Source organism: Halichoerus grypus, chromosome 4 (assembly GCF_964656455.1).
Source record: "Halichoerus grypus chromosome 4, mHalGry1.hap1.1, whole genome shotgun sequence".
Classification (NCBI taxonomy): Eukaryota; Metazoa; Chordata; class Mammalia; order Carnivora; family Phocidae; genus Halichoerus; species Halichoerus grypus.
The window spans coordinates 160,774,371-160,800,529 of NC_135715.1; the positions used below are offsets into that span (position 1 = coordinate 160,774,371).

The 26,159-nt window shown below is 41.9% G+C and overlaps 1 protein-coding gene, 1 non-coding gene and 1 pseudogene across 2 annotated transcripts in view; 2 read left to right on the plus strand and 1 right to left on the minus strand.

Annotated features, from left to right (window-relative positions):
• Positions 1–1,424: 1,424 nt before the first annotated feature.
• MPP4 (MAGUK p55 scaffold protein 4) overlaps positions 1,425–26,159 on the minus strand; it is a 45,057-nt gene continuing 20,322 nt past the window's right edge. Inside the window, exons 11-23 of the mRNA XM_078070030.1 lie at positions 24,276–24,340; positions 22,165–22,182; positions 19,788–19,790; positions 19,074–19,109; positions 16,877–16,897; positions 15,299–15,313; positions 13,901–13,942; positions 11,655–11,813; positions 10,162–10,242; positions 7,610–7,703; positions 7,112–7,220; positions 5,836–5,970; positions 1,425–1,995 (exon numbers count right to left, since the gene is read on the minus strand). Of these exons, the coding sequence (XP_077926156.1) occupies positions 1,804–1,995; positions 5,836–5,970; positions 7,112–7,220; positions 7,610–7,703; positions 10,162–10,242; positions 11,655–11,813; positions 13,901–13,942; positions 15,299–15,313; positions 16,877–16,897; positions 19,074–19,109; positions 19,788–19,790; positions 22,165–22,182; positions 24,276–24,340 (970 nt within the window). The 3' untranslated portion in view covers positions 1,425–1,803. The remainder of the gene's footprint in view (positions 1,996–5,835; positions 5,971–7,111; positions 7,221–7,609; positions 7,704–10,161; positions 10,243–11,654; positions 11,814–13,900; positions 13,943–15,298; positions 15,314–16,876; positions 16,898–19,073; positions 19,110–19,787; positions 19,791–22,164; positions 22,183–24,275; positions 24,341–26,159) is intronic.
• On the plus strand, positions 2,947–3,876 carry LOC118539765 (replication termination factor 2 pseudogene; annotated as a pseudogene).
• On the plus strand, positions 4,725–4,826 carry LOC118539783 (U6 spliceosomal RNA). The gene has a single exon (XR_004919334.1). It is a non-coding gene; the product is annotated as a U6 spliceosomal RNA (small nuclear RNA).

Consider the following 26,159-nt stretch of genomic DNA (forward strand, 5'->3'; position numbering starts at 1 on the left):
GTACCAAGAACTGATGATCAGCAAGGCCAAGACTGCCTGGAAGAACCAGGAACTGATAATCACTAGAACCAGAAGAAGTCTGGAAGGGCTAAAGACCGATTAAACTCCTTTAGATAAAAAAATAATAATAAAAAAATAAATAAAAGGGGAGGATTTCTGTAGCAAACTGTCAGATTCTCCAGACGCTGACTCGTCTTCCAAGCCTGACTGCATTTGAAAGGCAACCTCCCGACTGATCTCAACAAAATAGAGACCCCTCCACTGCTTGAACATAATAAGCAGTAAGCACCCAGAGCTGACCCCTACCAGACTGAGTTTTCCTCTCAACTAGGCACTCACTGACTGACTTGGCGTTTGGTTCTTTAACTTCTTCCCTTGTATCTCGTTTATTGTGTGACTTTGTATCGTTTCTTGTGTGGCGTATGTGAAGCCAAGTTAAACAGGCAGTGAGATGTCATTCAGTTTGGAATCCTACACCTGTTAAAATTGTGTAAACCCTGCTTTATGAATGAATAAAGCTGACATTGTGGAAAGACACAACTCGTGCACTGCCTTTGTAGGGTGCTAGAGATGCCCCCTTCTCCCCCCCCCCCCCCCCCCCGCCAAGCCCAATGTTTCAGGATGGGTATGTATTGACACAGACAAATATCAGATTTCTTCCAGTTGTGTGTGTGTGTGTGTCTGTGTGCTGATACAGGCAATTCTCAAAATTTCACCAGTTGCTTATCCTCCATCTCTGTAAATCACGTTTGGGAAAGCTTTTTCTCAAAAAAAAAAAAAAAAAAAAAAACCAACCAAACAAACAAACAAACCCACAACATAAATCAGATCCAAGTTCACGTCATCATTAAAAATGATTTAATTTTCTTTGGTTGGGTTTTTTTTGGGGGGGGAAGGTTGGGTTTAATTTTTTCTTTTTTTTTTTTTTAAAGATCACTTCAAGCAAAAAACTAAAAATATTTTGAAGTATGCACTTGGTTTGTTTTATAGTTAAGAAAGATATTGGAGGGGTAGAGGGGTAGAGTGTGGGTATGGGGAACATTAGAGAATGATGCAGAAGACAGATACAGGGGCAGCAAGACTGACTGGAAGTCTCAAGACCTAGGGATGAAAGAAAAATAAGACTTCCTGGAATAGCATTTTCATCTTACGGTTTTCTCAGATATCGATCTCTAGGACTAAAGTCAATTGCCCTTTCCTAATTTAGGCGTGATGTGGATATTGGCTTTTAGGCAAATTAATGATGGTTACAGCTCTGATCAGAAGAATAATTTTTTCCTTGTAGACTGATGTATAAATGATGAGGGCAGTGCCATTTCTGTACGTTTTCATGTTAGATGTGAAATGTGTACATTAACCCTTTTTTCTTGCCGAGTCAGTCAAGTAGGCACTTTTTGTAAAAGCCGTTTTCATAAAACAGAAATTGCATGAGGTTAAATACAGTTTCTGAAATTAAGTACTACTTATTTTATTTAGGGAAGCTCTTTTATCTGAATTGTACAAAGACCATACGAAATCTATAAAAGGTTTTCACACTCAGTGGCTTAACGTTGTTTGTATTCTTACCACTGCTGCATATGAGGTAAAGGAAAACTTTTTTTTCCTGAAAGCCAAGGAGGTAATTCCACATGCATACACTGCAAATATTTTTTTCAAATAAGCTTAATGAATAAACTGCACCACGTTTAAAGTTGCATACATTACAAAGGGAGCAAATACTGTTGTTTTGCTTTGCAGCCGTTATTCCAGAGCTCTGTTACAGATGGGTATAGTTACAACTCCGGCACAAAGCAGGAGGCTTCCTTAACACTCAGTATCCGAGGAAACCCACTGTGCTGGTACCCACTGAGGCTCCTCCTGAGCCTTCTGAACAGCAGACAACAACTGGGCACATGCATCTTGCAAGTTGTCATTCACAATCACATGATCAAAAAACTGGCCAAACTGTGCCTCCATTTTTTGGGCTAAATCCTCCATCTCTTGTAGATCTTCATCCTTTATGAGAGATTAAAAAAAAAATATATGGATAGCACAGACTTAATGAGATAAATAGAAATGATACGCAATTTGTTTTGCTGTTACATTCAGTTGTGAAGCTATTTATGAAAACACTTAGGTCAAATAAACATCCTCTCTTTGAAACCACAAAATTTATGTTTCTATCCTTATCTTTTTTTTTTTTAAGATTTTATTTATTTGACAGAGAGAGACACAGCGAGAGAGGGAACACAAGCAGGAGGAGTGGGAGAGGGAGAAGCAGACTTCCCGCTGAGCAGGGAGCCCGATGCGGGGCTCGATCCCAGGACCCTGAGATCATGACCTGAGCCGAAGGCAGATGCCCAACGACTGAGCCACCCAGGCGCCCCTATGTTTCTATCTTTAGCCTTACTTAATGTTTCCCTGGTCAAGGTTTTGCAAAACTAAGTAACGGTAGCCAGAACAATCCCCTCAACTTCCCATTTGGACTCAAATTTTCTTATTCTATTATCTAAACACTTGAAGCTTTCAAACTGTACATAAAAAAAAAGAAGAAAGAAGAAAGGAAGAGAAAGAAAAAAAAACAAATTTACCAGTTAAATAGAAAACTTTTACATAAATTGCAAATGAAGTTTTATAAAGTAAAATACAGTTCCTGAAATTAAATACTGATAAGAATGACATTATTTTGCCACTTTCAACATGAGGATGGTATGACCTGGTTCTAGTGAATTAGGCATACCCTAATTGTCCTTTGCTTCATGCTGACATGACCTAATTCACCTTTAATATTATCCATTTCCACTAATATGAAACGTTCATGTAGTGAAGGTCATTTGACCTTCATTTGGCACTATGCGTTAAGTTCCTTGCTGTTATTTTCTTATTTGTCCACAACAATTAAAATAGTACAACTTGTTGCCAGTGCAATCATAAACACAAATAGATACCGCTACTGACTCTTGACTCCTGGCTGGCGATGGGTTGCGACGGAGGAAGAATCCCCAAGAGACACGAACTGGTGAAGGGGCTGAAGAAGATGGAGAAGATTGACCAAGATGCTGAATTAGTGGCCCAGTGGAACTATTGTACTCTAAGTCAAGAAATATTAAGGCGACCAATAGTTGCCTGTGAACTTGGCGGACTTTATAACAAAGATGCCGTCATTGAGTTTCTATTGGACAAATCTTCCGAAAAGGCTCTTGGGAAGGCAGCATCTCACATTAAAAGCATTAAGAATGTGACAGAACTAAGGCTTTCTGATAATCCTGCCTGGCAAGGGGACAAAGAAAACACAAAAGGTGACAAACACGATGACGTCCAGCGGGCACGTTTCATCTGCCCCGTTGTGGGCTTGGAGATGAATGGCCCGCACAGGTTTTGCTTCCTGCGGTGCTGTGGTTGTGTGTTTTCTGAACGAGCCTTGAAAGAGATAAAAGCAGAAGTTTGTCACACATGTGGGGCTGCCTTCCAGGAGGACTACGTCATCGTGCTCAATGGCACCAAGGAGGACGTGGAAACGCTGAAGAGGAGGATGGAGGAGAGGAGGCTGAGGGCGAAGCTGGGGAAGAAAGCAAAGAAACCCAAGGCGGCAGAGTCTGTCTCAAAGCCAGGTGTCAGTGAAGAATCCCCAGGGCCATCAAAAATTAAGACGGGGAAGCCTGAAGAAACCAGCCTTGATTCTAGAGAGAAGAAAGGCAGCTCAGCTCCCAAAAGTGCAGCAGCAAATGGGAGCTCTTCTGGAAAAGTCGGGAAGCCTCTGCGTGGAACCACAAAGAGGTCCATTGCCGACGCGAAGAATCGGAAGTTTACAAGTCCCTTTTCACGACTCCCAGCTCCGCCAAGCGCTCCAAGGAGGAGTCCGCCCCCTGGGTCACCCACGCGTCCTACTGTTTCTGAAGCCCGTGCCCCGCTGCACGCCGCGCAGGCGCTGTCGGGTTTCCGCGGGCAGGTGGCGTGGGCGGGACTGTGCCCTGTTCTCTGCTAGCTCTCCCTTCGCGCCGAGCTGTAAAGTCGTCCTCCCAAACCTCGGAGCTGGTGTGGTCGCTCGTGCTTGTGAGGCGCGTGGGTTCCCGAGGGGACGTGCAGGCCCTGCCCCCCCCCCCCCACAGGCTCGTGCCCTCCCCACGGCCCCGGAACGGGCGTTGGCTGCACTTTTTATGCTTGAGATAAAGACTGCAGATTCCTTGGGGTGTGTGGTTGGCCCATTTTGCCTAAAATTCTAATGATTTTGCTGCCAACAGTGGAACAGGCCAAGCAAAATTGTACTTTAGAAAGTGAGCTTTACATGCACTCTGTCTGCACGTCTGTTTGCTGGCAGCCTCTGTGCCCCCGAGCAGAGCTTGCCGGTCGAGTGTTTAGGGAGGTTCCTTTCTTTTATCACTTTCAAGACGAAAGCCTTTTAGTTGGGCACCTGAGGGTTTGGTATAAAAATAAAGCAAGCCCGCCCTTTCTCTCAAAAAAAAAAAAAAAAAAAAATCATAAACACAAATACAAATGCAGGCGCTGAAATGTCGTAGCGGTACTCCTTTACAAGATGACCATACTCATGACCCAGAAACAATTTTGTTAATTTGTTTAGATCACCATAAAAATGAGAACACAATTTTAAACGCCCGTAAGATTCAGAGAATATATCCATGGACTCCACTGTCTGAAATGCAAACTGAAGAATCAGACTTTCATACAGTAGTCACAAAAAATATGAAGATAGAAAAAATAACAAGGGATTATATAATAATACAATCTTGCTCACTTCAGCAGCACATGTATTAAATTGGAAACAATACAGATAAACATGGCCCCTATGCAAGCAAGACATGCAAATTTGTGATGCATTCTATATGTTTAATTTCACTTTTATAAGATGAAAAATTCTAGAGATCTGTTTCACAATGTAAATATACTTAACACTACTGAACTGTATAGTTAAAAATGGTTAGGATGGTAAGTTTTGTGTTTTATGTGTTTTTTACCATACACACACACACAAAATAAGTGAATATAATATCTTGATCTAGGTGATGGTTATCTGGGTGCATGCACAGGTAAAAATTCATTGAGCTGTTACATATGAGATTTATACATCTTGCTGAATATTTGTGATGATTTAAAATAGTTAAGGTAGATTTAATTTAAAAAAACTGGGAAAAAATTACCTATTCTAGGAAGAGTTCACTGATTAATCCCACTTGTCCCGGCCTCTCTATAATTTCCATCATCATTAATACATAATGTTTGCATTTAGAAATACATTTTATAGAGATACCTCATATTACAGATAAGATATATTCACTACAGCGTTTTTAAAAAAGATTTTATTTATCTGAGAGAAAGAGCATGCAAGAGCAGGGAGGGGGCAGAGGCAGGGGGAGAGGGGCAGAGGGGGAGGGAGAAGTAGATTCCCCGCTGAACAGGGAGTTCGAGGGTGGTGGGGGCTCAATCCCAAGACCCCGGGATCATGACCTGAGCCGAAGGCAGACACTTAACCGACTAAGCCACCCAGGTGCCCCATTCACTACAGCATTTTTAAAGTAAATTCTCAAACTTTTTCATTCAATAAATAATAAAATGTAAACGTCAGTCTTATGCACACCCAGTGTGGCTTTGCAAACTCTGGTTTGAGTTCTTTTTTTTTTTTTTAAGCTAGACTAGAAAAAAAAATAAGAGCAGCATCATAGCATTTATTATACTTTATTTTAATGTCTACAAATCATGTCCAGTAAAAAGGATAAATCATAAGGACATTTTTCATTAGAAACAAAAATCACATTCCTTAACATAGGGATGTTATGGAAACAATACAGTGACTTTTTACTAGAAAAAAAAATACATTCATCTATTTCCTCTGTATCTTACCTTGAACTTCATGTCCACAAAGTAGTCTGTAATGATCTTGGCATTTTTCCGAGATTCCTTCATACAACTCATGTTAGATGGCTTTATAAATATGACATAAGGCTTCAGTTCCTGGGTTCGAGCTACTTGAATACCCTACACAGAAAAATTAAGTGCACATTTTAAAAAAGAAGTCTTAATTTCCTAGAGTAAACACAAATGTTCTCAAAATTTCTCAGATCAGGAATCAACGATTATTGGGGTGCCTGGGTGGCTCAGTCATTAAGCATCTGCCTTTGGCTCAGGTCATGATCCCAGGGTCCTGGGATCCAACCCTGCATGGGGCTCCCTGCTCAGCGGAAAGCCTGCTTCTCCCTCTTCCACTCTCCCTGCTTGTGTTCCCTCTCTCGTTGTCTCTCTCCCTCTGTCAAATAAATAAAATCTTAAAAAAAAAAAATCAATTATTTTTAGCAATTTATTTTTATTTATTCTCCTTTGCCCCCAATTCCTCAACTCTAAAAAATAAACATTTTAATAATTAAGAGAATCAAAATTAAGTTTAAACTGTGGCTCTTCCTCTTACTAGTCATGACACCCTTCTGAAATCTGAGAATAGGATTCTATACATAATCTCATGGCACAAAGACAAAGACAAACTCTAAAGGTGGATCAGTTCTGTTTCATCCTCACTACCCTTTCCTCTTGTTATTATCTTATATTGGATACTACTGACATGTTCACACTGACCACCAGCCTTGACCCAAGGAAGAACAACTGTCTTATCCCCTGATTCTCTTTAGCGCATGTGGTCTATTTTTAAATGACTACAAAAAAAAACCAAAATACAAGGATCAAAAAAAATGGAGCCTACACATTGTGTGCTTTTTATCTTACCCGGCTCACTCCTGCCTCATTCCACATATGGTCTCAGAGGTAGCTGTAGATACAACCACATAGGAACCTCACCTCCTTGTGTCAAGCAACATCTTATTCCCTCCACCAATTTCCTTGATGCCTTTGTGATCAAGGTCAAAGCAGGATTTGAACTTTTCTTTATAGCCACCAGCTCAGTTCTCTTTTTGTATCTGAGAAGCAAGACTCCTTTCCTAACTAAAGACAAGATATTGGTGAACTGTTCCTTCACATAAGATCCTGGCCCTTAGATATGGTAAGTGGTCTTATCCCTAAAAGGCTAACAGAATAAAATGTCTCAACTACAACTTACAGCATGTGCACAAAACTCATGACATTCATTCATTACTTTGGGGAGATAGGAAACCTTCCACCACACACCTACCTGAGGCTCTAAGTCCATGACACAGATCTTTCCTTCATCAAGGACTGTTTGAACAGCATCCACACTGGTGCCATACAGGTGGCCTTTGTACTCACCATACTCGAGCATCCTGCAAGGGTGCCACAAGGGAAACAAGAACTCTTTCTACAAGTAAAATATTACCAGTAGTAACATAGATAGGATGTAAATATGTGGACTTCACTAGCACAAGTGGAAAATGGACAGGAAAAAAAATATTAAAGGATCTAGGACTTAACTCTTTCTCCAAAGTCTCTAAAATTTGCAGTTCAATTCTGCTCCCACTCCAAACCCAATGAGTTAGTGTACAAGTCTACCAATTTACATGTTCTTGCTTAACTCTTCAGAAACAAAAGGAATTCCCCCAGAAAACAAAAGGAATTACCCCAAAAGGAATTTGGGTAATGCATAAAAATAGTGAATCTATTTTGAAGGTAAAATAACCAAAGGGGGGAATTAGATTCTGAACGTCTAGCTTACCTGTGACTATACACGAGGCTTTCAAATGCTTCCTTTGACACATAGTGATACTCACGTCCATCCATTTCATAACTCTTTTTGGAGCGAGTAGTATCTATCAAAATATGGAATTTTTTAAAAAGTCTTTAGAATCTACAAATTGTTTTGATTTAGTACAAACATACATCTGGATAAAGATGTCCAATCAATATAAATAAATGAATACATAAACAGATAAATAAAATGCTAGAACCAAAAAGAGGGATCCTGAACTGGGGATAAGAAAGAAGTTCTCATATCTAAATCAGTTCATCTAGAAACCTTTATTAAGTGCTCATGGTGTGGACATGAATGTGTTAAGTGTTAAGCCAGGATGGGGAGGACCGAAGGGGTACCTGCTCTTACTTCAAAATAGGCATGAATGAATTATGTGTGAGGCTTAAGATGCCTAAAGGCCCCCAGCACAGAAGATATCTTCTGTTTAGATAGTGCATTTCCCAAGATCCCATTTCACTCCTCCCCCACCTACCCAGATGAAATGTTATTATCCATAGTTTACTGATAAGTAACTGAAGATTTTATTTTATTTTTTTAAAGATTGAATTTATTTATTTGGTGGGGGAGGAGCAGAGAGAGAGATAGAGAGAGGGAGAAGCAGACTCCCTGCCGAGCAGGGAACCCGATATGGGGCTCGATCCCAGGACCCTGGGATCACGACCCAAGCCAAAGGCAGACACTTAACCAACTGAGCCACCCAGGGGCCCCATAACTGAAGATTTTAGAGAGCAACTAACTTGCTTGCGTATACACACGATGCCCGACTTGATCTCATGACCCTGAGATCACGACCTGAGCCCAAACCGAAAGTCAGATGCTCAACCAACTGAACCACCCAGATGCCCCTGTTTTTTCTTTATTCAAGCCTCTCTGCAGATCGTTAGAGTTTCTACAGTTATGCCACTTCTCCTATAGATTTGTATTGAAAAAAAATTATAATAAAACACTATAGCTCTCAGGTTATAGTAAATTATGTAAATATAAACTTAAGATGACTCCTTCTCCGTGGCTTCTCCTGGACTATATTTTATATGGTAGGTTAAAAATCTGTGAACTGGTGCATAACTAGAGGTATTCATCTTAAACTTAGAAACTATGCATTCAATTTAAAAAGCAAAATATGCACAACATTTTCTCACTTTGAATGATGGCTAGTCATACTTCTTACAGTTCCTCTATGTTCTGTGGGAATTTTATTTTTATCCAGATTATTGAAAACTGGTGCTTCCTTTTGTAGTTTTTGTGTTGGAGATCAATGTCCATTCTTACACGTGTGAACAGTGTTTGGAAAGCATAACCTAAGGTATGTGACCATAAAGCAACGTTTTCTGTCCCCCACTGCCTTCTGTGGTACAAGACCTTCCCCTGGCCCTGGATGAGAATCTAGCAGTTACCATGACTCTTCTGATTATTCTTAGATTAAAAAAGGGGGGGGGCACCATCTTTTGTGCCACAAAACGCAGTCTCAATGTAATAACTAAAACTCCGTTCCTATGTAATAATCAAAATTATTAATTTCATTTCTATTTTGGATTTCTCCTCCTCCCCACACCTGGCTCAGACTTGCTACAGCCACAAAAGCTGCAGTCAGAGAAGCTAGAAGTAGGAAAGGAAGTAGGATTCACTTCTTCCCTTCCCTTTCATTGCCTTTCTACTGTTCCTCCCCAGTTTTATAGCTATCCAAGGCTAGAATGCAGAGAAGAGAGGAAAGAGCAGGAAAATTCTTACTTCCTGACACTGATGCTGGATACTATAGGTTTCCTTTAGACTTGGCAGATATTTAAATGTGGCTCTGCTCTCCTGGAGGACTCTTGGGCTATTCTGCAAACCCCACCACCACCACCACCACCACCGAGTATCTCAAATCTGTCTCTATTCCAGCTAGTCATTTGTGATTTCTAAAAGGGCAGCTACTTCCCAAACTACAGCCCCTAGCCACTCCTCTAAATTCTTTAGATTTTTCAAGGATAAATCTGACACCGGTCGTCTGTGTCCCCCAGACTGCAGGGAACACATACTAAGCTCTTAAGTGTTTCTCTAAGTTCCTTTCTTGAACTGAAGTGAAGGGAAAGCACCCACGTGTACTTGCTCTTTCCTGCCATGGATGGTATGATCATACTTACAGTTTATATAAAATTACATCTGCATACATTAAAATTTTAAAAAATAAGATAAGGTATTTAAAGAGCCAAGCACAGTGCCAGGAAGACAGTAAGTACTATTATTACTTAGCTATTATTACTAAATACTAGTTTTCCTGAAGGGTCATCTATATGATTGTTAAGAAATGGAAAAGAGACAGTCACCTTTTAAAAGCCTAGCGAGCTACATGGCCATGAATCAGTTCCCTCTATTAAAATAAATATAGTTAGAAATATTATATAAGGACTATCCCTGGTGTCTTTTGTTTTTACAACAAAAATGGTATGGTATAGTTAACTGAGATTGGTGCATCTGCGGAGGCAAAGACAGTTTGACCAAAACATGAACTGCTAGGAAAGAAAAACTACACGTACGTGGCACAGCACTTTGGAAATGCTTAGGATTAAGTTCAATAAGTTGTCTTCTCAGTTCATTGACTCCAACACCAGAAGGTCCTAAACACAAAAGGCCACATACAGAAATCATTAGACATAGATAAATATAATTATGTGGTGACATAATCATTTCAGTTCTTCTACTGAAGACAGTTGAGAGCAAATGTTTTTCAGGAAATTAAATATCTTTTCTTCTCACCAACTGAAACAATTCCAGAAAGCTCTTAGGAATTTTCCTGGGGACCCACAGAATAACCCACACTTCTTCAACATCCCAGAAATAAGCTGGGGAATTACAGGAATTGGTCACACCAGCAAACGTCATCTAATGTTGGGCACTCTGAGAATTCTCTGGCCTCATTTCAGATAATCTACCGAGAAAACCTACCTTTCCAGTCAAATGAAGTGTCTATCACATTACAGCCCAGAAATCAGCCTTTAGATTTATGGGTTCTGTGAGTCAGCACCCCATGTGTAACTGGAGTCAGGGCTGACTTCATGCAGTTACATAGGGCCCATGCTTAGGATACTGCACTTGGTTTAATGTTCTCCCTTTACCATCTTGAAATGTTAAACTTTTTTTTTTTAAGATTTATTTTTTTATTTCAGAGCGAGAGAGAGACAGACAGAGAGGGCACGAGCAGGAGGGGCAGAGGGAGAGAGAAACTTAAGCAGGCTCCACGCCCAGCGAGGAACCCAAGGTGGGCTCTATCTCACACCCTGAGATCGTGACCTGAGCTGAAGCTAAGAGTTGGAGTCTTAACCAACTGTGCTACCTAGGCACCCCAAAATGTTAGTCATGTTTAAAGAAGCTCTTGTATTTTCATTTTGCCCTGAGCCCTGCCAATTCTGTGGCCGGGCCTGGCGGTAAGGCACGCTGTTCTGCTGTGCCGGGGCCTCCCCCGGTCACAGGTGGAATACACACAGAGATGGCAGCAAGACCTACGTCCCTACTGCTGCAGGGACCGGCTTTGCGCAGCTCTTGGTCACAAAAGCAGGTCGCCCCAGTACTGTATTTGCCCTGTTCTTTAACACCAGACATACAGTCCAAAAGACTTTTAAACACTTCTCTAAAGAAGGTGATTACAAATATCTTAGGGAAATAGCTCTTAAGGATTTTCATTTCTGATACAGACTGATAATGCAGTCTGGGGGAATACTCCTCTATGCTTAGAAAACAAACTCTAAACAGGTTAAAAAACAAAACAAAACCAGCTTCATCATAATACAATCTGTTATTACCCCGGTACCTACATACCGGGGCATACCACACTCTACTGTACGCAATAAAAGCGTGAGACAACAAAGTCTTATTTATAAACACACACATATAGAACAGGGGGTTTTTTCAGGCGTTTATAGGGGAGTCGCTCAAGAATGCTACTTTTGCCACTACTCCCAACGCCAACCCGCCGAATCTTAGCAGGACGAGCTCGCTACGGAGGAGGAGGGCCACCGTGAGCAGGACGTACCCACGAGCACGATGAGGCGGTGCCTATCGGACGCGCGGCGCTGGTACCTGACCACCTCCTCGTAGGGCGCGCCCGGCGCGCTGGGGCCGCACAGCCGCGCGCGCAGCTGGCCCAGGTGGCACTTGCGGCGACAAAGGCGCATGCTGCGGCGGAAGCCAGCTGCGAGGGTGGGAAGGCACAGGACGTCACATGCAGGCAGGAGAGATCACTTCTCCTCCACGCCTGATGGAGCCCGCGGTGACTGCCATCGGCAAGTGTTAACGAGCATCATCACGTCTGTCTGAAGGTAGAAAAGAGGAAGCAACGCGAAGGAAAAATAGCAGAATGCCCCACATATTGCCTCTAGGCTGCACCCAGTGCCCCCCATGTGCCAGGTGCTGGGGACCCGGTGGTCCACTACCTCAAACCCATTTCCTCCTGACATTTACATTTCATGGAGGAGGGGAGAGAAAAGTAAACACATCAACAAAAATAAGGGCTTAGAAGGTGGGTGGATAGAGAGTGACGGGGGTGCTTCTTCACGCAGGTGGTTCAAGGGAAGTGTGTGTGAAAAAGTGACATTGAGCAGAGGTGGGAATGAAGTCACGGAGCCAGGTGAGGAGGCGTCTAGGGAAAAACCAACCCAGGCTAAGGGAACAGCAACTGCTAAGGTGCAGAGAACGGAGTGTTCCCGGAGTGTTGGGGGAAGCACGAGGAGGCCCTCCTGAGGCAAGGTGGTGAGCAGCAGGGAGAATGGTAGGAAATGGGGCTGGTGAGGAAGCAGGGGAGGTGGCAGGGGCCTCCAGCTGAGTGTTGGATTGTGGTCCAAGGGCGCTGAGAAGTCACTGGGTGGTAGAGAAATGGGTGTGACATGGTTTATGTTTCTGAAGAAGTCCTCTGTTGCTGTGGGGAGGACGTAAAGTGTAGCTTCACAGGAGAGCAGTTGGGAGGCCCTTGCGGTGCCCCAGAGGATAGTGGCCTGGGCCAGAGGGAAACAGTGCAGCAGGCTGATTACCCACAGTTCTCAGATGGATACTCTAAGACACAGACAGGTCCGGTGGCTGCTCACAATGGTGTGATCAGTGGCACAGTTGGACACTAGCCTTGGTTTCTGAACTTCTAGAATCCTGCTTCATCTGCCTACCAAATCTCAGGGCCTTCTGGTATTTTCAAAAAAGAGCTGTTCCCAGATCCTTCCCAGAGATAGAGTTCTGGACTCTGTGTGTATATAAACACACACACATACATCTGTATCTATCTATATATGTTGCACACCAGGAGTTCACACCAAGACCTACAATGCAAGCTCAACACTACAGGATTCATTCCAGCCACCTGCCCCCACCCTTGCCGTACATGCAACTCCTTTCTCTAACAGTGAGAAACCTGACCGATGGTTCTCAGTACATTTACTTGTATTAATCGAAAGCACCTGTGCAGGACGAGGGACGGATGGTATCGGCAACCTGGCAGGAAGTGTCAGAGGCCACGCGAGGTGAGGAGGCCATCTTTGTAGAGGCTGCGAAGTGTCAGAGCCCAGGGGAGGCAGCGGTCCTCCTCACTTTGCTCTGGCCCTGACAACCTGTACCAGTCGACCCTTGTCCCCTGCACAAAAGCTCTCCTCACATGGCTCAGTGATGCCCCACCCCAGGCTGCTTCTTCCCCACCTTTGTGCAGACGTCTGCTCTTTTGGCTTATTTAATGGCATTGGGGCTGAGGTATTCTTGAAGGGATGCAGAAAAGTGGCCCCATGGTTTTTGTTTTTTTTTTTTTTAAAGCTCTCTCAGTGATTCTGATGTGTATCCAGGCCCGAGGAACCAACATTTCACTTTACTGACCCTGCTGTTCCCCCACTGTCTCTTGGAGGAGACCCAGCATGGTTTTACAGGAACCTTTAAATGGGTCCTTCAGAAAGCTCTGACCAGTTGACGGATTACAGAAATGTGGTCATCAACACCAAGTTTAGTAGTCAGAGAACTGGTCTCTTTAGAGTAACATAAGTATGTCATGAAACAGTCTGGAAGAGAACCAAGGATTTGTGTTTGATGAATAATTAAGAGCTATCCGGTGGAAACCAGATGAATTATAATGAGTGATCAACACAGCAGAATATGGACCCAAAAAAAAGAGTTGGGGGATAGAGGAAAGCAGAACAAGGAACAAGTCAGGAAATGTTCACTGGCAAAAGAAGCTTTCAGAAGAGTCAGGATGGTATGAATAAAACTTGACAAGTGACAACGACCCGCCTCTTATTAATCATTACCTACCGATAAAGAACTTCTGACCAGAGCCAACAAATTCCTCCTTGTCTGGAACACAGAGAATGGCAGGACCAGAATATGTGAAGGGGGAGAAGGAGAAGGTTACTTAGAACAGATGCATGAAACTATCTTCAAATCTGCAAGTGACACCATTTCAGAAGATGTCAGCACAGCTGACTTCATCTTGAATGGCTTCTTGAAGACTGTCCTAAGCACCTTCCAGTCTATCACATGCACCCAAACTATGTGGAAACACTCTTCAGAATTTTAGCAATACGCTGAATCTATTCTGTCAAGTACAATTGAAACAAAAAGCTATTTTAGGGTTGTTTCAAGTTATAAGAAAGATATTGAGTCACTGTAAAAACAAATAAAAATTAGGTATACATTGTTAAACATGCCCGAAGAAAACTGACTTAAAAAAGGAAACAGGTGAATTGGCTTTGGCTTCAACTTGTAGAAATGGTGTTCTGCAGGACCTATAATTAGTCCCTTTGTGAGAGGTGGGTTTTTATTTTCTCCCTGATAAAATGGTTTATTCTGTATAAAATTAGTACTTCCTCTATGGCTGCCTGTTGTGTCTGACTGACCAGGAATCTGAGAGACAAGGGTGAGGAACACTAGTCCCAGGGGCTCTGAAGCACCTAGAATTTATTTAAACTCCTGGCTTCCACGGGGGTCTCAGAAAAATTCTTAGAAACTCCAGGGGAAAAAATGTTATAAAAATGTCATTTTCAAATTACTCTTTATGAATATGTGTTCCTTTTCACTTATGCAACTCTGTTCTGATCACTGAAATATATAAAGAGCCATTGTCCGTAGAATGAAGTGACATATACATTTTCTTCTTAACCTTTTTTTTTAAACGTACATGTTAAAATATAAAGAAAACGCACCAATATCAATTCCATTTTCTGTTAAGTAAGCACATTTTTCTAACTGAAGTATGTCAGTAAGGTTTTTTTTTTAGTTTTTTTTTCTTTTTCAAATTTTTATTTAAATTCTAGTTAGATAAAATATAGTGTAATATTGGTTTCAGAAGTAGAATCTAGTGATTCATCACTTACATATCACACCCAGTGCTCATCACAACAAGTGCCCTCCCTAACGCCCAACCCCCATTTAGCCCATCCCCCACCCACCTCCCCTCCAGCAACCATCAGTTTGTTCTCTGTAGTTAAGAGTCTCTTATGGAAACATTTACTTAGGAATATATTCATAAAGCTTAACTACTTTCATTGTTCATTTTTAAATATTTTTCTGTGAAATTGACTATCTCATCACCAATTTCACCCTTAAAATATTTCTTATCTTAAAATGTATCCTGTCAAGCATGCACATTGAGGCACTGAAAGATCTTAAATATAGCTCTATGTGGCTTACCCAGGAAATGAAAACAGTTACCTTCTGAAAGCTCCTCTGGATATTTGGGTAAGTGAAGAAACAGACATGACAAAGTTAAGTCTTTGAGAAGATCAAGTTGGCCATCCAATAAAGACCAGTGACAAAAGCGAGGCATTCATGTCACCCCTAGAGAAGGTTGTAACTCGGGTAGGCCTGGCAAGGCGAACTCATTGGACCTGACTGTGCTGCTGGGAGAACAATAACTTTTTCTACAAGTCTCTTATCTACATTCTCCCTGAGGGCTTTTTGTCTAGGGAGACTCCTCTCTACTGGTCAGCACAAAATAGGGCTCGAGAGAGAGAAATTATAGGGAGGTAACTGCTGTGAGCCTCCTCTCTCCTCTCCCAGAGGCCGTATGCTGCGGTCTGGTGAAGTGGGCCTTGGGGTGGGCGCTGCGGCAGCCTCTGGCCTGAGCATCCTCATTCCTTACCCCTCACTGGGTCCAGTGACTCACGTCCTTCTCCAGCTGCCCCACTGGAGGCAGGGGGAACTGAACACAAAGCGTTTTCTAGATGCCTTAAAACATCCATCTTCTCTGTTGCTTTTTTTAAATGGCATTCTTAATTAGACTGTTATCATTACCCCCTGAAGAAATTCAAGGAGGTCACATGATACCACATTCAGAGAAGAGTTGAGCCCCAACCTGAAAAGATGGAACTACCCACTAAGAGCTCTAAGTAACAGAATTAAGCATCATGAATAAATATCAAGAGTTTCTTACTTAGGAAACATGACAGCTGGGTGCTAATTGTTCCTTAATAGACCTCCCAAGTGAGTTGATTCAAAATGTACTTGGGAGTTCTCAATCGCTTGACTAAGAGGAGTCCAGAAGGGGTACCTCCCAGGAACTAAGGGCGGCTGCATGCATTCCTCTGCAGTTACTAGAGACGTAGCTGCTGAACGCCCGTCCAGAGCAAGATTCACAATAATGCTAGCTAGCGCTCATGTATCACTTACATTCTAAGCAATTTACTTATATAAATTATTTTTCCTACTTTAGACGTGGGGCAAGTGAAGGGCAGAGGGGTGAAGTGATGGAGGACCCACAGGTAATGAGGAAGGGAGCAGGATTCCTACTTGGAAAGTTTGGCTCCAATCCCTGGCTTTAATCACTCCACCGTACTGCCTCTCGGTTCAGAGACCCCACAAACACCTCTGAGCCTCAACCACAGTGTGAGTGTGTAGACTGTCTTCCAGAAAAATGAGGAGTTGAACATAGAACAAAGGAGGACTATAATCCAGAGGCATTAAAAATTAAACCAGTTCCAAACACTGAGCCAAGTGTACATACCCTAACATGACCAACTATCTAACTGAAAACAGGAAATTTAGAAACAACATAAATGGGAAGTAAATCAGTTAGGCGCACACTTCCCAAGTCCATCTGTCCATCCCACAGAGCTCCAAAATGTCCCTAATAAGAAGCACCAGTAAAGGTGAAGCTTATAATATCTCACCACTATACTGTTGAGGTATTTAAACAATTATTGTATGATATCCCTAAATGTGTGTTTAAATGATACCAAAATTTAGAATAGACTCTTAAAAATCAATACCAAATACTCATTTTTTACTTACCAGATTCAAATGTTTCTTCATCTATGGTGTCCCATGGAGACAAAAAAACCAAGAGTGTCATTATATTACTATCCATACTGAGTCTATATTTTAACAGTCTAATTCCCTGACCCTATGCTTCTGCGTACTCACCAACTTTTAAAATTCTTTCCTAAATCAAGGCCAAGTCAGTGGGGTCTCTATGGCATAGTAAAACCTTAAATGAGATACATGGTATTAACGCAGTTGAGCTATGACATTAAGCAGGGGTGCTGCAGGAGCTTAAAATAAATAAATTAGAAGAGAACAAATAGAATGTAAAAGAGGCTCAGAGGGAAGAGAAAGGTAGAATGTCACAGGCAGCTTCGATGGACGTCAGACAGCGCACAGCGTTGCTGTGACAGACAGGAGGAAGGACGCGCCCTGCCTGACGTTGTGGGGACGGGTGTATAAGCAACCGAGTATGGCGAGGAGGATGAGTATATAAATGGTTTGACTGGATAGGCTTGTTTAGGTGATGAGAAAAGATTTTATATAAACCAACTTTCTCATCAGTTAAAACAGTTCTTATTAGCATTTTATTTTATTTTATTTTATTTTATTTTATTTATTTGACAGAGAGAGAGAGAGCGGGAGAGGGAACAGAAGCAGGCGGACTGGGAGAGGGAGAAGCAGGCTTCCCGCTGAGCAGGGAGCCCGATGTGGGGCTCGATCCCAGCACCCTGGTATCATGACCTGAGCCGAAGGCAGACACTGAACGACTGAGCTACCCAGGCACCCCTTTATTAGCATTTTTAAAGAAATATTAAAGATTAAGAAACTAGAATGTATGTGGAGAGCAGTTTGAAATATGTAGCAACACTACTAACGCATTCATCCTTGGATCAGGCAATACTGCGTCTAGGCATACTCATCCATGTGTTTACATGGATGTGTTTGCAAAGACAATGTGTTTACAACCCTACTCATTGTAGCACTCTTTGTAATAGAGAAGATTGGATGTAACTCAAATGTCTACCGATAAGTGATTGTATAAATGCACAATAATTTATTTCACCAATAAGCTATTAAAAACAAACGAAGAGGCTCTTTATGTGCTAAGATGGAATCATATATAATGCTAAGAAAAAAAGCCAGGAACAGAATACTGTGTATAGCATACCATCAAAAAAGTCTTTTTTTTTTTTTTTTAAAAAGCGTGTTTTTTTTAAAAATGGTGAGGATGATGGTGGGGAGAGGAGAAAAAATACACATCATCGCTTTTATATACACAGAATATGTCTGGAGGAATCAACAAGAAACAGAGCATTTGTTGCCTCAAGAAGTAAAACTGAGCAGGGTAGCAGGGAAAAGGAGGAACTCTATACTTTTGTAGTTTTTTGAATTTTAAAGTATGTGAACATATTACCTAATAAAAATTTTAAATTACAGAAAGAAATGAATATTGGCACAAGTTTTTAAAAAACTTGATAGAAAAAATATGGTGTCAGCATTATTCTGTAGTTGTTCTGGGAAGTATATGTGAATCTTTGAAATATCTGCTATTTAAGGATTTCATATTGTTCTTTAATTTCTAAAAACTAGATTAGCCCAGAAACCCAAGACAAACTCACCTATCGGACTAAAGACTTCCCAATAGTCCCCCAACATCAACAATCAACAGAGCCAATCTCAGTTCTGTCACTAAATTTGGGAAATCTTTTCCCAATTTACAAAAAAAATTTAAGTATAGAAACATAAAAAGTTTTCATATATTTCTCAAAAATTTGGAACCCACTACTAATTAGCTATACTAGAATCTATCAGAAGATGTTACCAAACAATAATAAAAAATATATGTTGCTTTTTAAAAATTGGCATTTCAATATTTTATAGTATTTCACAAAGAGCATGGCAGTTTCCAGACATTCCACTGAATGTTACTGAATGTAACACCTGAGTATTACTAAGTGTTCCTCTGATCATTTCCAAGACACTGCTTTCTAGAACACTTTCTAGAAGGTTGGTTTAGAGCCTGGATACATTCCCACAGCTGTGCTTCCCTTCCAAGTGCCAGAACCACAGAGGAAGGACGTGGTGGGGGAGGAGGGGTTCATTTTACACATTTCTTCCAGAGGAAAGGCCTGTGGCCCCATTTGGCTAACTCTGCTTCAGAAAATCTACAGCTGAGGTACTTCATATTCCTTCTGGTGGTACATCTGTCAAGAGGAAATGTTACCTGCTTCCACACACTTCTCATCAATCTTCATGTCATCTAAAAGAAGATAGAAAGGGAAAAATAGAACTTAAAATGTATTAGTATCACAAACAAAATTCCCAATGTATAGATCTATGTCAGTAAAACGCAGACCATCTTATAATAACATTACTCTTACAACTATTCCTCATGCTTGCTCACTTGGAGAGAGAAAAACGACTCCACTGTATTAAATGAAAATGAAAATCTATGGTATAGAAGGCTACATAACATAAAATGGTTAAAATTTTAAAAGCATCAGCTTTTTGGGACACCTGTGTAGCTCAGTCAGTTAAGCGTCTGCCTTTGGCTCCGGTCATGACCCCAGGGTCCTGGGATGGAGCCCCGCATCGGGCTCCCTGCTGAGCAGGGAGCCTGCTTCTCCCTCTCCCTCTGCCTGCTCCTCCCCCTGTTTGTGTTCTCTCTCTCTGACAAATAAATAAAATCTTAAAAAAAAAAAAAAAATCATCTTTTTGAGTGGGCCAACTAGTTTACCTCAAGCTTCAGTTTTCTATCTATAAATGGTGATGGTAGTAATACCTACCATATAAGAGGATTAATTGAGATAATGAAAAGCTCAGACAGATGGTAAGTATGCAATAAATGTTAACTATTTTTACCTTTAGCTGGGCTATCCATAACAGGATAAGAGACTATAATTTTTAAAACCACCCATCCCATCCTAATATCCAAAACCCTCTACAACATGACCCAAGCCCAACTTTGAAGGCTATTAGCTACTTCTTTCCTTCACATGTCTTGTACCCCCATTAGAGTGGCCTCCATCAGGCCTCCTCTGTGCCCTTGCTTATGCTGTTTCCTTTGCCTGTAATGCTTCAAGGTCCATCTCAAACACTAACTAAAATGAATATCTCTGCCATGAACTGCATAGCATTTTCTTCCTCCTACCTTGAATTCGCTGCTACTGCACATCTATTCCACCTTGTAATATAATCATTTGCATATTTGCTTTATTTGCCCTTCTAGACAGCTCCTTGAAAACAGAAACTGTTTTGCTAATTTTTATACTTTACAGAGTTTAGTACAGTGTCTTGCACGTAATAGGTACCTGATAAATTATTAAATTGAACTGAATTTTCCTTTTAATATCAAAATAGTTGATTTGAATATATGTTTGGAAAAAAATAATTTTTTTCAGCACTGTACATCTTGCGCCTAACACAGTGCCCAGCACTTCCCAAGTGATCAATAAATAGTAGTTTAAAGGGGTTTTGGGCGCCTGGGTGGCTCAGTTGGTTAAGCGACTGCCTTCGGCTCAGGTCGTGATCCTGGAGTCCCGGGATCGAGTCCCACATCGGGCTCCCTGCTCAGCAGGGAGTCTGCTTCTCCCTCTGACCCTCCTCCCTCTCATGCTCTCTGTCTCTCATTCTCTCTCTTGCAAATAAATAAAATCTTAAAAAAAAAAAAATTAAAAAAAAATAAAGGGGTTTTAAAAAATATTTTATTTATTATTTATTTAGTGGGGAGGCAGAGGGAGAGGCAGAGAGAGAATGTCAAGCAGACTCTGAGCTGAGCACAGAGCCCGATGAGGGGCTTGATCCCAGGACCCTGAGATCATGACCTGAGCTGAAATCAAGAACCAGTCACTTAACCAACTGAGCCACCCAGGCACCACAATAAATAGTGGTTTAATAAATAAGTCTTATCATGTTCCAAAACTGCAAATAATTGTCTTTATAATAAGCTATAATATTATCAAGTCATAATAAACTTATCACCACCTCCTTACAGACCATATCATTAACTATCTAAGTAAAATGTGCAATATAAAAAATTTTATAAAATAATACTGCTTTATAGAGATAGGGACACAGGTAAACAAGTAACATAGCTGTCATTCAATTCCTTTTATTTATTGAGACATTATTTTTCAAATCAGTATTTTATAACAACAGTGAATCCATTAGTTCCTAAGACATAACTAGAGGTTTTATGTGTTTTTTTTTAAGCAAAGGAAAACTAGAATTATTATTCCTGTTTTACAGAGGACAGGAGTTAATTTCTAATAACAACACAAGTAGCCCTGATTTTTCTAACTTGCAACTCTGGGATCTAAGACAGACACTGATTTTACTCTCTCAAAATCAACAATTCCACACTGTTGGCAAGGGTACGTGTTATGGACAGATTGTTATCCCTCCTGAATTTATATGTTGAAGTTCTAGCCCCCAGTTTGGCTGTATTTGGAGACAGGGCCTTTAAGGTTGAATGAGGTCATAAGATTGGGGCCCAAGGACAGGCAAACATCTGCAAGCCAGAAAGAAGCCTCACCAGAAACCAGACCCACCGAACCCTGATCTTGGACTTCGGGCTGACAGAACCCTGAGAAAATAAGAGTTTGTTGTTTAAGGCACCACCAGTCTGTGGTGTCTTGTGATGGTGGCCTGATTCAGGACTGAATTTTAGGACTGAAATCTAGGGATGCCTAGGGGACTGCTCTTCTCTTCTGTCCCCCTCCACAAGCAGGTAGCATCTTGCTTTCCAGCTTTTGTGAGTGTGTGTGTTTGGCATCAGAATGAGTCACCTGCGTGTCTGGGCTTGGAGAAAGAGAGAAATAATACCTGGAAGTTCCATCTGCCCTTGATGCAGGGCCCTTAGGACAGAAGCTTCAATCCAGATTACACTGCCTGCAATACCGCCCAATATTCTTACCTCTCTGAACCTCAGTCTTTTCATCTATAAAATGGGAACAATTGAAATTCCTTACAGGGTTATTTTTAAGACCGTGTGTGTAAAACAGGTGACACAAAACAGTGAACCAGTTTCACAACTTTTATTGAATTTTTACCATGAGCTGCATCTAAATGTTATCTCTCTTTTCTCCTATTCCTCTCAGTGTTAGGACAATAACATCATGTGTGCTTTCTTTTGACTGACATCTTTTTTACAAATTAGGGTATTAGTGACTGGCACACTAATAGGTATACAGGAAGAGCTAATAAATAGCTGAACTGGATTAAAGTGAATTAAGAAAACTATACAAAATTTCTATGAGACTTTGGAGATGAGGTTATTTTGTTGTTGTTGTTGTTTTTCAAATACTATTTCTTACCTTCTTCCATAGAAATTGCTGGGTACAGACAAATAATGGAAGCGGAAAGAAAGAGAGCACATTGGTTAATGCTATAGTTTCTCAGCTTAACTTATAATAAGAAAATAAAAATTAATTATAGTAATATTCTGGGCTTAATCTATAGAAATGTGGTAGAGATTTGGTAATAAAATGATAAAATAAATATCCTATAGAAACTGATACATTTATGAATCTTGTTGGAAATGGAGATCTTGCTTCTGGCAAATCTACTCCCTTCCCACCCTGAAGTTCTGTAAGTGTTGTGTTCTACTCATTTCTGAGTTAATGCACTTTCAGCATATTTTAGGAACTCAAATTTTGACTGGAATGAAAGGAAGGGAGGGAGGAAGAAAGGGAGGGAAGAAGAGAGGAAGGAAAGAAAGAAAGAAAAAAGAGAAAGAAGAAAGAGAGAAGAAAGGAAGGAGGGAAGGAAGGAATGAAGGAACGAAGGAAGGGAGAAAGAGAGAGAAAGAAAGAAGGGAGAGAGGGAGGAAGGAAGAAAAGAGAAAGGCAACCATTCAACTGTATGTGCATCTTCAGTAAATATATTTTTAATAGTTACCTGCAAATTTTTCATTAAGTCTTGTTAAATAAAATTGCCTGTACCTCTGGAGTCAGTAACCTGCTCCTGAGATTATTCTCTCCCTATGGTAACATTAAGCAGAAAGATACAAAATAATACTTATGGCAGCACCATCTAAAACAGTTAGAAAGAAAAGAAATGATCTAATAGTTTAGAAACTGATCATGCTCCATCAGAAACAACCCTGTGAGAGGCGACCCTTTAAGTCAGCAACTCTGTCCTTGGGGTTCTTGGAGTTAGAGATACGTGAGTATAATAATAGGGGCTACAAATTCTTTTTCAGGATGGACTTTTCCAAAAGTCTAATGTAAATCGCACTCAGGCTACATGAGCAAATTAAACATCAACCAGTGGCGTACTAGTTATCGGATGCTGATTAGAAGTTTCAGCAGCACTTCCATGTGCCTTTGAGAAATGAAATAGGAAAGTGAATTAAAGAAGCACTTCAGTCTGGTTTGGTAAAAAACAAAAAAATGAAAAAACAAAAAAACTTCTCCAAAACACAGGGGAAATAACTAAAATATCACTATGAAGATCATATCATGAAAAATGTTTCTCATAAAATGTTAGGTGAAAAAAAGATAGGAAGTGGTATTGCAGCTGTTAGCCTAAGATATGTATCCATAAGGTGATGTGAACACATTGCCAGTACAAAGGACTCATAAGAGGGTTTTCTTCTTTCAAAACTCTCTCTATAGTTGTCATCACAAGTTTTCAAGAGAAAAAGAAAAGAAAAACTAATGTGGGGCCGAGAAAGTGAGTAATAAAGTGCCCGAGGACTGGCCATGGGCTGATCTGTGACACGGACACTGTTGTCTAGGCTCGTCCCCCTGCAGCCTCCGGCCAGGCGCCCCTCCCTCCACCTGCTGCCCCTTCCCCTTCCTTCCCTCCTTCCCGGGCGCCGGAATGCGGGCCCTTTCTGAAGGGCCTCACACAGACAGTTCCCGCTGCGCTCTGCCAAGCTGCAGCCCCCACGTATTACGGCAAAAAGTAGTTTACAAGCCTTTGCCACCATGGATCCCTTTACTAGCCATTCCTCTGCTGCCATTTGAATAAGACTGTCTAGCAGGCAAGCTGCATTGATTAAGTAATAATTCAGTCCCATGTTTATTCATCAAAGGCACATAGAACTGTTCAGCAGAGCTACCAAATAGCGTGACATTTACCCCCCGTGCATGGAGTGCAGATGAAGGTTTGTGTGCGGCCATGCAGCTTTGCTCGCCAGCATGTGTGTAACGTATATGCTAGCTGTAGAGACCTTGGGGGACTCCAAACTGGGGAGCCTTCACTGAAGGTGTCACCAACACATGAACATGTGCATTTTCATAAACTCTTTTAAATCCAAAGGAATGAACGTGCAGAGTAGGATTTCAGATGGCTGCCAGGAGGCTATTTGGGCAGGGGGGACATTTAGAGATCCTCTCCTGGGCAGGAAGCCAGCCCTAGGAGAGAAGGAGCAGGCTTCCCCGTGATGCACACGCTGGGTCTGAGGGATCAGCACACTCACATATGGTGGATTTGAGCCCGGTGTGAGGCTGGTATGGCTGAGACCACCAGAACTCCCGTTGCTTCCTACGCACAAAGAAATACCCCGTGAGGGGGAAAAAAAGTCAACCCAGGTTAATGCGGGTGAAATAGATCCAGTGTTTCCTAGAATTCTGCTGCCTCCACCCATGTAAAGAGGGAGATTTCTTCTCCAAACACATCATCAAATATTCTCCAAATACACAGGCTTTCTTAGCACTTTTTTCCTGCCTCACAAGATCCTTTCAGAACAACTTTGACTTTTACTGAAAATCTGGCCGGTGACCAAATGTTCACAGGCCCCAGAGCTTCAGTAACTGGCCCAGGGGCCCCTGCGTCTCCGGCGGCTTAGCTTGCCTCTGAGCCTTCACAGCACGTCCCGGTTCCCCTCTCGGGCTGTTGATGCTCCACAGTTCCCTTAGAGCCACGTGGATATTGCTCCTTCTGTACCCTTTATTTGTGCATTAACCCAATAAACCTGTCATTTCTGAGGGTGCCTTGCAAGACCCCCACCAAGCCTCCTCACTGCTTTGTGTCTTGAGATCACAAGGACTAATCTCATGAGGCCTTTATCCCTGTTCGTGTCAGCCCCTACAGCTCAGGTCATCCCTTATCTTCTGCACATTAATTCCTGTAAGGCTCTGTCCACCACCCGCCCTCCCCAAAGCCCTTTCCCACACCCCGTGGATCTCGACGTCAATCCTCAGCCACGTCTCCCAGACTTGAGCCTCTACTGTGCGTGACTGAGCCCTTCACCTCGCTCTAACCCAAGCCCAGGGCTCCTGAGGGAAATGCTCCCCTTCACCTTTCAAGGAGTGGCTTGTTTCCGCTCCCACCGCCAGTGGGTTGCTGGTAAACCAGCTCTGGGGGAAGGGAAGGAGCAGATGAGCAGGTCTGCTGATTTCTTTCGAGTCAGTACTCTCCTGGTGGAGATTTCCAGCTGCCAGCTGACCTCACCAACTGTGGACATGAGGACAGGTGCACACGGGCTCTGGTAGCTGCCTCCAGGCCACCACTCGGTGCACTTGGCCTCAGCTCCACAGGCCTGGAGGTGGGGTCTTGGCCATCTCCAGATTACACCTGCTCACTCTCACGCTCTCAACATGGTTCTGTCAGGATTTTCCAGGATTCCATTAGGCATATAAATGCCCCTCCGAACACCCTTGCCTCTGGGTTCCTTGATCTCCTGCCTCCCAGTTCTTACTCAGTGTTCGTTTGACCTCAGCCAGTGCCTCCCAGGGTCATACCCCAGACCTTTTCAGTATTAGTAACTCAATCTCATCTTCCAGCATCCCTTTCTTCTCCCAACACCTCCTGTCTCCCCAGCGCCAATAATCTGCTGACCTCCTATGGACCTATAACCCATTGATTTTACTTCCTTTCCACTGACACTTACTCCCTCATTTCTCTCCTTACTAGCTTAAGCATCAGGGTCCATCACTCCCATGGCCTTTTCTACATTTACTGTTAAATCCAATTCTGCCTCATCTAGACCTGCCCACCAGGAAGCTGACCGGAATCATTTCAAATGCATGACATTTAACCTTAAGTGGGCCCTTCCTGCTGATCATACTAAATTTACCTAATGCATCTGCTCTCAGGTTCTCATTGAAACATCTCAAACTTTCTCCTCTCTCCTTCCCAGCACCTCCTTACCCACCCTTACTCTCAGCCTATGACATTACTTCTTTTTTTTCTCTCTTTTTTAAAAATTAACATATCATGTATTATTTGTTTCAGGGGTATGGGTCTGTGATTCTTACACAATACCCAGATGACATTACTTCTTATTTCACTGAGAAAATCAGAGTGGTTGATAGAGAACTTGCACAAGCTCCCATCATATCCCTCACCTTCAACTGTGTCC